This window comes from Cynocephalus volans, chromosome 16, assembly GCF_027409185.1.
Source record: "Cynocephalus volans isolate mCynVol1 chromosome 16, mCynVol1.pri, whole genome shotgun sequence".
Taxonomy (NCBI): domain Eukaryota; kingdom Metazoa; phylum Chordata; class Mammalia; order Dermoptera; family Cynocephalidae; genus Cynocephalus; species Cynocephalus volans.
In genome coordinates this window covers 47329763-47342124 of record NC_084475.1, presented here as the reverse complement: position 1 = coordinate 47342124, position 12362 = coordinate 47329763, and the positions used below count along the sequence as shown (strand labels likewise).

General features: G+C 43.8%; 1 protein-coding gene across 1 annotated transcript in view; it reads right to left on the bottom strand.

Moving 5' to 3' along the window:
- The window catches only part of RCL1 (RNA terminal phosphate cyclase like 1), a 55504-nt gene that overhangs the window by 21370 nt on the left and 21772 nt on the right, over nt 1-12362 (bottom strand). The window contains exons 4-5 of the mRNA XM_063080913.1: nt 6854-6928; nt 5785-5909 (exon numbers count right to left, since the gene is read on the bottom strand). Of these exons, the coding sequence (XP_062936983.1) occupies nt 5785-5909; nt 6854-6928 (200 nt within the window). The remainder of the gene's footprint in view (nt 1-5784; nt 5910-6853; nt 6929-12362) is intronic.

The following is a 12362-nucleotide window of genomic DNA, read 5'->3' as shown; positions in this document are numbered from 1 at the left end:
CTAGAATCAGACTACTTGTTCAAGTCCCAGCTCCAGTAAACTGCATCATTCTGGGTCAAGTGTGCTAACTTCTCTGTGCCACGCCTTCCTCATCAGTAAAAGGACAATCATAACACTCTCCTCACAGGGGTTGAAGGTACGAATGAAGTAAATCCACGTAAAGTACTTAGTGCCTGGTGTGTGGTGACAGCCCAGCAAATGTCAGCCACTGCTCTTCTTACTATTAGTCCAAGATTTGAATCCCAAAGCAGAGGTTCTTTCCTTTCAGGAATCAGACACTCTAAGAATGTGATAAAAGCTATGGACCCTCTACCAAGAAACACATGCACATATACAATTTTGTGAAACTGTCATGGTTTGTGAACCTCCTGAAGCCCATTTATTAATCCCATATTAAGAGCCAATATCCAAGAAAGACAAGTTCATAACTACAGTCCATGTCAGACTTCCACCTTTTGCTCTCCCTGGTGTTCCAGGTCAGAGAAAGCTAAGAGGTATGCATGTTGTGGGCCGGGGGGGTGTGGGGGGCTGGGGGGCAATGAATAAGAGAGACATACAGACAGACGTTCTCAAACTACCTTCCCTACAATTAAGGAAAGGAAACCAGATTGTCCTACAAATTCCAGCTCACCCTCTCTTCTGCCTCTGTGCCAGTTTCTTCATTGAACTCTATGTACCAAATCATGAGCTACTGGGGCAACACCACATAACTAAAACAGTTTTTTGCCATCCCACATCAGGCAGGGGGGGAGAATCAGAGTGGGTGGCATTAAATAAAAGGTAACTACTGTCTAGTCCCAGCTGCTGGCAGGAACCACCAACGTCTCCCTCCCAGGTCCTGGCTGGCGGGTCATCATTATGAAGAATGCAAGAGGGAAAAGATGAACTTTGGGGGTAACTCGGTTAAAACCACAAATGCACACAAGTGAGGGGGGCTAGTTCTCCCAACTTGAGCCCTCCTGTAAGGAAAACAACCTCCAAGCTCAGTCCAACAGTCAACCAGCCTTGCAAGTAAATAACCATAAAACCAACTAAAGTTTTTCCAAAGACAGTTTTTTCCCAAGCTCCAAACCTGGCAAAGAAGGTGATCTCAGTTCCAACCCACATTCCTTGGAGGTGTTTGTTAAGTGGGCAACTCTACAGACCAGTGGCTGGAATTTTGGTTTACACACAGGGATCTGAGCAAGGATGCTCTGGGGACTTTCCTGGGGAGGTGAGAGGAAGCCTGTACAAATGAAAGATATACTAGAGATGATTTAGGCATCTTATCCCTTGCCCCAAGGAAGGAGGGGGACTTGGGACCTCACAAGTGTCTTCCTGGCTCAGATTACATACAGGGAAGGTTCAAAGAACACCAGAAGGAGAAGCCAGGGAGGAACAAAGTTACACCCAAGGTGCTCAGGCACCACAGCTCTTCTAACTTTTATGTTCTCCTCTGTAAAATCCTGCAGCCTTTCCCATTTCCCAGCATCATCATCAAAGGACTACTCATGAGATTTTTGCACACTCGGTACAGAGAGTACAGGGAGGACCCCATTCTGATAGCCTCTAAGAAACCCATGCTGCTATGACAAGACTGTCAAAACAAACAGAGCACACTGCCAGAAATCTCATTTTCGGCGGACTGGACTCCAAGCACAGTTTGTTGCCACAATACACCATCAAGGAAACACACTTAAAATGAGGAGGAAAAAAAAAAAAAAACTAAACAAACCTAAAATAGTCCTGAAAGTGTACAGGATTTCATGTACAAGGTCATTAACTACAGCACTTTTGGCAACAGTGAAAAACGGAAAACTCAATAGCCATCAACAGGTTTGATTCCGGGTTGTTTATATGGTGAAATACAATGTGCCTGTTAAGAATAAGATCGACCTGTAAGGAACTGACAAGGATCAAATAGAGAAGGCATATTTCAATTCAAAACACATACAAACACACACACACACACACACACACACACACTCTCTCTCTCTCTCTCTCTCTCTCTCTCTCTCTCTCTCTCTCTCTAGCAGTACTGCATTTCCATTTCTTTATAACCTTGTTCCAGCTCCTCAGAATCACAACATACAAGAGTAGAACATCACCTCAGGAAGTCACCCGGTTTATGTAACTATGCATTAAGCTGGGGGCTCCCAGGACAGGAACCATTTCTCCTTAACATGCCCAATCTCTCCTCATACATACAAGGTTTGGCCCTTAGGTGGGCTCCAGGACAGCCAGGCAGAGAACAGACCACAACCCAAGGAAGCTTTGTTATACATTCCTCTGCTCTTGATGATCCCTACAAAGAACTTTAGACAGCACCTCAAGTTTGATCTTTTATCTCAACAACTGCCTCTCCACCCAGTGGCTGTGCAGCCTGCCCGATTGCATGTCCTTTACCACTTACTGTAAAAACCAAGCAAGCCCTCTGAAAAGTCAGTCCACCCCACATGTCTTTTCCTCCAAGTAAGACCATCCCCAACCTCCTGAGAAATACAGAACTTGACTTTAAGTAGCCACCCTGCCCCGAGCAGCAGGCATCCTGGTCAACCTCCGATCATTCTCCTACCAGGACGGTCATGCCGAACCCATCCGCTTCCCTGGCCTCCAACTCCTGTCACCACCCAGATCCTTTAAGCACCTAGAATTAGCCACTTTTAATATCTGAATCCCCAAAACAGAATTCCCTAAACACAATTTCTTTTTCTACATAGCACACATACCTATACTTGCAGTAGACCTGATATTTCAACCTGAGAAGGTTTCCAACCCCTTGGCCTCCTGCTTTCTCCGGTCAGTGAGCCCCGACTGTGTAACTCAGTAAGGAAAGCATGGCAATCACTTCAACAACACACTCACCAATACTCCAACTCTCTCCAACCCGTCCTCCTGTGCTACTCACCCACCTGTCAACCCACTTCCATCCCTGGATGAAACCGGCCCCCGGCTTCCCTCCTCCTTCCTCTAGGTTGCCAACTGCTGCTTGCTAGACACAACCACACAGCCATGCAGCAGGCACCATGATAAAATTTCAACTTCAACCAAGCCCTTACAGCTGTCCTACAGCCTCTTCTCATCTCCAGTTACTACGGCCCACTAGGAAAGCACATCCTCATCACATTCCCTTTATCCTGCCCCTCCCCATCCCCTTATCCTCCATCCTAACTCAGTCAACACTGAAAACTCATCCCAACCCTCTTCCACTCATCTCCAAACAGCTCTGTCTTGAGCCATCCTTCTCATATGCCTACAGACTTGAATCTATACCCTCTTGATTAAGAAAAAAAAAAAAATAACAGCAGCTACTTTTACCAAATGCTTACTTAACACCAGCATAGGGCCTCGTACTGTGCATCTACTGCCTCATTTAACCTGCATTACAGCCCCATGCAGTATATGTAACAGGCCCTATGCATGACTCATGAGTTAATCATGGCTTGGGGCCAAAATGTTACCTGCAGTGAGCAGCAGAGCCAGCGTCAGCACCGCATCTGTTGACTCCAGTCCCTGGGCTTTCTTTTTTCTGTCTACAACAGACTCTTTTAATTTTTTCCTTCTAGACAGCTTTATTAAGATATAATTGATACACAATAAATTGCATATATTTAAAGGGTACAATTTGATAAGTTTCGACATCTGTGTATACACATGAAACCACCACCACAATCAAGATAATGAACACATTCAATACTCCCAAAGTTTCTTCATCATTGTGTCACTTTGTAATCCCTCCCTCCCCACCCCACCCCCACAGCCACTGCTTTGCTTTCTGTCACTATAGTTTAGTTTGCATTTTTTTTCACCTCAAACACTATCATTTCTTTGCGTTGGGAACATTCAAAATCCTCTCTTCTACCTAACTGAAAGTATACAATAAATTATTAATTATAGTCACCCTACAATGCTATAGAATACTAGATCTTATTCCTTCTATCTAGCTGTAATTTTGTATCGCTTAACCAACCTCTCACTATCCCCCCACCTTCCAGTCTCTGGTAACCATCATTCTACTCTCTACTTCTACACGATTGACTTTCTTAGCTTTGGCATATGAATGAGAACATGCAGTATTTTTCTTTCTGTTCCTGGCTTATTTCACTTAATATAATATCCTCCAAGCTTATCCATGTTGCTGCAAATGACAGGATTTCATTCTTTTTTATGAATGAATAGTATTCCATTGTGTAGCTATACCACATTTTCTTTATCCATTCATCTATTGATGGGTACTTGGGTTGATTCCATATCCTGGCTATTGTGAATAAAGCTGCAATGAACATAGGAGTGCACGTATCTAGACATATTGTTTTCCTTTCCTTTGGATAAATACCCAGATGTAGGGTTGCTGGGCACCAGGGCCTTTAATCACCCATGAGTCTCCCTCTTCACTACTTAAATCTTTTTACCCAAACCTACAAAAACACTCAAACATTACCAACTGTTTTTTAAAATGGAGAGAGTCTTCTCCACTCTTTCTTCAAGTTACCACCTCATCTTTCCTCCTCCTTCCCTTTCCTGCCAGGATTCTGGAAAGAATGGCCCCAACTCATCAGCATTTCCCTTCCCCTCACTCCACAACCCTGAATTGGTCACCTGGGCTCTGTCCTCACCACTCTCTGGAAGGAGTTCTTCCCACGGGCCTCAGTGGTGGTCTGCTGCTGAGTCCCTCAGCTTTCTCCACCCTAATGCTGACTCCTTAGGGCCCTGTAAGGTGCTGACCTGAGCTTCCAGGAAGCTGTGATTTCTTGAGTCTCCTCCCAACTCTGACTTTCCTCTTTACTTTGCTCTTACTTTCAAGTTCTGGTGGCCTCTCAGGGTTCCACCCTTCACTCTTTGCATTCTACACAGTAGGTGACTCCAGCTACCTTCAGCTTTTTGCTGGCTCCTGCCCATCTTCATGTCCCATCTTCTACCATCAAATGCCACTGACCGACCTGGATTCTGGCCGCACGGCACTGCGTGCCACTCCCCAGAAACACTGCACTGCTACCTCTGCACGGGCCCACTTTTCTGCCTGAAGCACTCCTCCTTTCTTGCACCACTCGACAGCCTCTGATCTTCAAGGCTCAGTTCAAATGCCCTCTCTTTTTTATACAAAAAAGCAGAGGTTAAATGCCTGGGCTCCACAGTCAGAAAAATGGGGATCAAATCCCAGCTCTGCTGTTATTAGTAGTGTGGTATTATGGCAAATTCCTTAAGCTTTTGAAGCCTCAGTTTCCCCATCTGCAAAACAGGATGTAAGTGAACTCAGAGAATCATTCTGAGGCTTAAAAATAAGGTTTAGAAAGTGATTCTTGAAGTACACGCAGAGTAAGAAGTTAACAGTAGATACTGACCATTATTATTACAGCCCTCTTACAGCTTCTATATAAAACTGGCCACTCTCTACTTTTAGCTCCCCCAGCCCACTGCACATACTTCTGTATCATTTTACATGTTGTACCAGAACTATGTGTTTGCATATTTGTTTCCTTCATCAGATGACGAACTCTCTGAGGAAGGGACTGCAGTGCACACATGGCCCCAAAACCAAAGCCCTCAGGAGAGTATGACATTCAGAGCCATTTGCTTAAGTACTAACTGAAAAAAAGAAAAAAGAACAAATCAATCAATCTAGTCACCGTGAGGCAGATGACAAAACATCATATCTCAGCCTACAATTACAATTTCACTGTTAAGACTTTTCTAAAATTGCTGCCTAAAATGTAAATAACCCTGGGAAGAAGTAAAGCTCTTAGTCATTTTTATCTTAGTGAGGCAAGAAAAAGACAAGAAATCTAAATCAAATGCAAAGGATACGCCATTCCTCGGATGCGTTTGATTTTTCCTGGATCTGTGAGCTGAATGGGCATCAGGACCTTCCTTATAGGACATGAGAAAATCACTTCGCCGCCTCCTCCAGGAGGCATCCCTCGACGCACAACCTGCACACAGGGCAAGAAGGACGAGGCGAGGACGCAGCAAAGCAGTGATTACCCTGCCCCCCAACCCAGAGAGGTTCACACCTCCTCACAAGGCAGATTAACTTTTTCATATTCAATTCGTCGATTCCTTCAACAGCACCTATGTTCACACCAACGAGGCATACACTCAGGAGCCCATCAAAGTCAAAGTGAATGACCAGAGTGGCTATGCCTCTCATCTAGGCAGCACTGAGCAGGTTGCATCACCACAAGCTGTTTCTTCACCCTTAATATGAGGAGCTGACCTATTTCATCAGCTCATCCCATTTCTTAAACATCAGGAACCCCTTTTTATCCTCCTATGCAAATAACCAATCTATCAAAACTCTACATTATTAAATAAAAATGAAGACATTTCTCCTGTTTAAAAACATTAATTTGAAAAGCAGAGATGCTAAACAGCTTAAGATATCCAGTGTTACCACAATGGATTGATATAATTCCTTGAAAGAGCAAACAGATGCTTAAATTACTTCTACTAGGCTTTGGAAATAATGAAAATTCTCAGTGGCATCCAAGTTAGGAGCCCCTGGACATAAATTACATTTAGATCATTTAGATCAGAGAGGCAATTTGGTCAGAATTCTACCTCCACTACTCATTAGCTGAGTGACATGGCTGGAGTTGTTATGAGGAAAAAAGGAGTTAATATGAGTATATGTAAAATTCTTACAACAGTGCCTACCTTAAAACAAGTGCATCATAACTGGCTACTACTGTCATTACTAAAAGGTTCCTTTTGGTTCAAAGTCTGTAGTGTTTTGTTCAGGAGCCTTGTGGGTCTTCTATAAAATGGTGACTTCAAATGTGACACACACACACAGAGTTACAAAGCTCTTCCAATGAGTTGATAAAAAAATGTTTTCACAGATACATACAGCCAACAGTTCATACATTCTTCTTACCTTTAGCTCGAATGATTCACCATCAATCCCAAACTGTTTCAATAGAGGGAGTGCTGTTGCCTTAAGAACATCAACCTATGAAATTATTTCAGAAAAAACAAAAGTTTAATCAAATCCTGAGCAGACAGAAAGAAGAGAAACCAAGAAGCAGGTAAGGCTTAGCAACCAGGTAGCAGATACAGTCTGGTAAAGAGAAAGGATTTTGGCTTACAGCTGAGGGCATGGGCTGGTTATGCCCGTGAGTAAGTCTGTGATTTTATAAGCCACTGGGCTTCTGAGCCCCACTTCCCTCTCTTCCAACATGGAGACCTACACCTACCTTACAGTCATCATGAGTATCACATGCATTATGCAAAAATCATGAAAAAACTTCTGTACTCACACAGAAAACAAACGGGGACCTCTGCTCATTCTTATGGGTGTAAACACTATGAAAGAAAATATCAGCCTTTTCTAATAATCTTTTTCCGATATGGTTGTTTAATTTTTAGAGCTGGTAGCATTCCGAGTCAAAGCAAACCAAATGAACTATTCAATGGCTAACTGAAGAATCCTGACGCAGGTGGTAATTCTGTGTGAAGGTCAGGGGAAGCTGGGGGAGTGACAGCTTCAAACTACATGAAGCTACACAACCCAGAACTGCAATTACAACAACACCCACAATGAATGGCCAGACTTTGTAGAGTGCTGCTGTTACCTCCTTCCCACTCAGAGCTCCCAGGAAGCCTGGGGTCTTTCTTATTCATTTGTGGACTCTTCACAGAGTATAAGAAGGACATTCAAATCATGTGTATCTGACAAGTCAGTGAATGGTGCCTCAACCGTAACACAGGAAAGAAAACTACTTCCTTGCTTGCTCCCAGAACAAGAGACGTTCCCCTTTCGGTCTGGGGGGTTGCGAGGGAGGTGACCCTGCCAGGGGGCAGTGGGCAGGCAGCATGAGTGGAGGGTGTAGGGAAAAGCCCTATCCTGGTCCTGGCTCTGTCTCATTTAGCTGTGTGGCCTCAGACAAGAAAACCACAGCTATCTGAATTTCCTTGTCTCTAAGGTAAGGGGCTCAAGCCTGGCTGTCTCCAAGTTGCCACCAACTCCAATAGGCTAAGAGGCCCCAATTAAATATTCTGATATCAGGAAATTACCAGCGGTAGAAATGACCTGTGAGGCCTAAGAATGTGTTCAGAATGAATCAGGGGGCCAGGGGAAGTGGCTAGGAAAACCCATTAAAGATGAGCTCATTTTAATTAAATATTAAAGCTAAACACTTCCAAAAACTTAATATATACATTTGGGATCATCAGAACCAAGAAGAATTCAGTCTAGGCTAGAATCAAGAGCAGCTGGGGCCAAGCCAGATTCTGAAAAAGTGAGGGACGCAAGGATGCAGGTTACTCCAGAACTGGGCAGCCACCAGCTCTCCTGGGGAGAAGATAGATGAGAAAACAGCAGCCCTCTGGCTCGTCCTAACTATTCCCTAAGTCACAGAGAATGAAGTCAAATTTTCTTTGAATGTTGGCCAGAAGCCCGAGCATAATCCAGGTGTGGTCCAGTCACCTAATCACTCTCCATGTGACACTGAGGGCAGGCAACTTGGTGTAGTGGGACAAGGACTGGAAAAGCAGATGAGGGCTGGAGTCCCACTCTGCCCCTCACTAGACTGTAAGACCCTGGATACTTCCCTATCTCCCAGGGCCACAGTTTGCTCCTATAGAAAATGAGGGGCAGGGTGGGCTTTCTAAAGTCTCCTCCAGCTCTGCACACTCTACTTTTAGCAAAGTGAGGGTAGCCTGCAAGTTCTGCTTAAGAGAAACCAAGCTGTCACCCTGTGGTCAGAGAGACGGGGGCAAAGATCTGGCCCAAGTGGCACCTCAGGGAGAAAGGCACCTCAGTGCAGTCAATCACCAGGTAGAAATGTGATCAGATTCCTGCCAGATAGGAAAGGGGAAGAAACCTGCTCTCCAGTTACCTTGTCTGAGACAGTGATAAGAACACTACCTCAAGGGGTTGGTAGAAGAATTACATAAAAACAGATACCCACATACATACATATGTACAAATAGAACAATGCCCAGCACACAGCAGACATTATTGTACTTCTTTTCTCTTTCCAGAAGGGAAATGGGAGAGAATGGAAACCTCACCCTCTGTGTGACCGGCTTGTTGGCACCAATAAATATTTACTGGGGGTTCTGGTGCCACATCATTGAGATTCAGAGACGTCCTGGAACTTTTCTTCTCAAAATTTCTCCCCATTTCCTATCCTCTTACCTCTAAGGAAAAAAATCTCCCTAACCCTTTATAAGGTACATCCCATCACTTCTGCTTTCAATCCTTATCTTCTATGGACTTCTGCAGGAGTTAGCCTTATTAAATACCCTCAGCCCTTTTATCTATCTATTTATTTATTTGACAATTGGCTGATTAGCCTTATTAAATACCCTCAGCCCTTTCATTTATTTATTTGACAGCCGGTATGGGGATCTGAACACTTGACCTTGGTGTTATAACACCACGATCTAACCAACTGAGCTATCAGCACTTTTAATTCTTTCCTTTTTCCATTACAGCTTCTTTTCAGCCTATAAGCAAGCTCAAGTTTCCCCTTACCTAAAAAAAATTCCCAGCCTCAGCTCTTAAGGAGTCATCCTACCTAATCTTCTGGAAGAATCTCCTAATTTTCCATAACTCTATTTCCTACCTATTCCTCAGTCTGTGCCTGTCCTTATATTCCAATGACTCTGCCCTCTCAAAGGTCAATACAACTTCTCACTGCCAAATCTTACTGCCCAGTACTAACTCAGCTCCCGCAAAGAGCTACTCTGTGGATCATCCCCAGCTTCTTAGGATTCAACCCCTGCTTGGCTTCTCCAAATACTTCTATCTCTACAGTCACTCGTCTTTAGCTCCTCTTCCCCAACTCTCACCTTAAATGCTCATTTCCTCTTCTTCCAATCTCAGTCCCTTGGGTAAAACTCTAATACACACAGAGGCCAGAAAGAGAATTTAAATGAATAATGAGATTGGCTGAGCTCAGCTAGAGAGCTCATGCCTTATCCAAAGAGGGCAGCTGCTCCTCAGCTCCAACTGATGGCTGTTGTGGAGGAACAGCCATCTACTGCTGCCACACTGCCCTCCTACAATGTAAAATCTGAGGTTTTAAACATGAACAACAAATTCAGATACACACACCCCCACACCCCACATATCACCATCACCACCACCACCACCACCACATTGTAGAGCCCAAAGGAAAACACTTGTAGGACACATTCAGCCAAAAAGCCACTAGTGTTCACCCTCAGCACTGATCAATCTCATATTCCTGGGGATTTAACTATCAAAGGTAAAATCCTGATGACCTTATTCCTGAGGCTACAGACAATAATTTCCAGCTGCCAACTGGACATCCACATCGGGCTATGTTGCCAGCATCCCAGAGAACAGTACCAAAATCAAACACCTCACCCATTATCTTCCCACAATTTTTCTCTTCCCTGTGTCAAACTCTTTTTGATCATTACCTTCCAAGTCAACCAGGAAAAAAATCATGGAGTCATTTATGGCCCCATCCTCCCATCCCACATCCAATTAGTTTTTAAGTTGTAAAGTCTCTGTCCTTCCTTTACACTTCTATCTCTATAAAGTCCGAACTAGTCCATCACTACTCCCATTCTTCCTTCCCTTGACCTCCATAATTACCTTCCTAAAACTCAGACTGATTCTGTGGTTTTTCCTCCTCTGGAAACTCTCCCTGATGCTCAGCACTTAAGCACTACCTCTATCAGCCTTGCAGTCTCCCTGACTGGGCTCACAGCTGTCCACTCCATGGGACTGGGAGTTCTTTAAGGGAGTACCATGAGAATCATTTGTGGTATTCACCCTTATATACAGAGAGTAGATGGAGATGTGAATTGATGAGGAAACCACAAAGAAAAGAGAAAGCTTTGAATGAAGAAGCCACAGACCGAAAAAATTAGGCGTATTTATTTTATGCTGGGCTGGAACCAAGAACCAACCAAGGTCATTTTATACATGCAGCTGACAAAAGCAGATAGTTTTACAGCATCTAATAAAAGATATGTCTTTGTCACTGTTAATATACAAAACTTTTTTTTAATACTGCTAGCGAGAACAGCTTTTAAGATCATCAGTAATTATAAAAAAAGAATACAAAACCGGGACACAGAGTGCTAAAGTCTCCAGTACACTTCAAGACCCTTTCCCATTATTTCAGGCACCTTACCCCCATGCAATCTAAAAGGATAAATGCCTCCTCTCACACTTTTAACCAAAGGGCTCTGCTATGAGTCAAACAGGTCCCTCAAAAATTCATGTACTAGAAACTTGATTTTCATTGTAACAGTATTAAGAGGGTCGGAAATCCAACTACAGTATTTGAAGATGGGGCCTTTAAGAGGTTATTAGATTGTAAGGACTGTGCCCTGGTGAATGGATTGATCCATTCATGGAGTAATGGGCAGGGTTCTAATGCCTTTAAAAGTGAGGCTAACTCTCTTGCTCAGCCCATTTCTCCCCAGGTAACACCCTAGTCACTGTGAGACTCTGTACAGAGCCCTCACCAAGAAGAAGGCCCTTACCAGATGCACCCACTCGACTGTGGACTTCCCAGCTTCCAAAACTGTAAGAAATAAACCTCTTTTCTTTATACATTACCCAGTTTCAGGTACTCTGTTATAAGCAACAGAGACAGACTAGTAAAGAAAATTGGTACCGAGAGTAGGGTGTTGTTCATAACAAACACCTGAAAATGTGGACGTGGCTTTGGAACTGGGTAATAGGTAGAGGCTAGAAGAACTTGGAGAAACAGGCTAGAAAAAGCCTAGATGATGGTGAGGGCTTAGAAGATTGGGGAAAGTTTGGGACTTCCTAGAGACTGCTTAAATAGTGTTGATCAGAATGCTGATAGAAATATGGGCAGTAATGGCCATTCTGAAGAGGTCTCAGATGGAAATGAGGAAGAGCTGATTAGAAACTGGAGAAGAGTCACCCTGGGTATAGAGTTGCAAAGAACTTGGCTACATTCTGTTCATGCCCCAAGGCTCTATGGAATATGGGACTTAAAGGTAATGAACCAGAGCACTGGGTGGAAGAAATTTCTAAGCAGCAAAGCATTTAGGCAGCTTAGAACATGGCCACTTGTAACAGCCTGCACTGAGTTATGGCAGTGAAGGCATGACTTAAAATCAGAATTTATAATTAAAAGGAGGCAGAGGGTAAAAAATTGGAAAATTCTCAGCCTGGCCACCTAAAGAGTGAAAAAATGTGGTTTGGAAGAGAAAACAACAGGGATGGCCTAGCTACTGTTTACTAAGGAGATCAAGACAGAAGGAACGGATTATCAAGAGAATAGAAGAAAGACCCTGAAGGCATTTCAGAGATCTTTGAGGTGTACCCTCTCATCACAGACCCAGAGGCCTAGGGAGACAGAATGGTTTTGGGGAATAGGCCCAGGGTGCCATCCATGGCCTCACTGCCCAGGGCCACCTCAGGA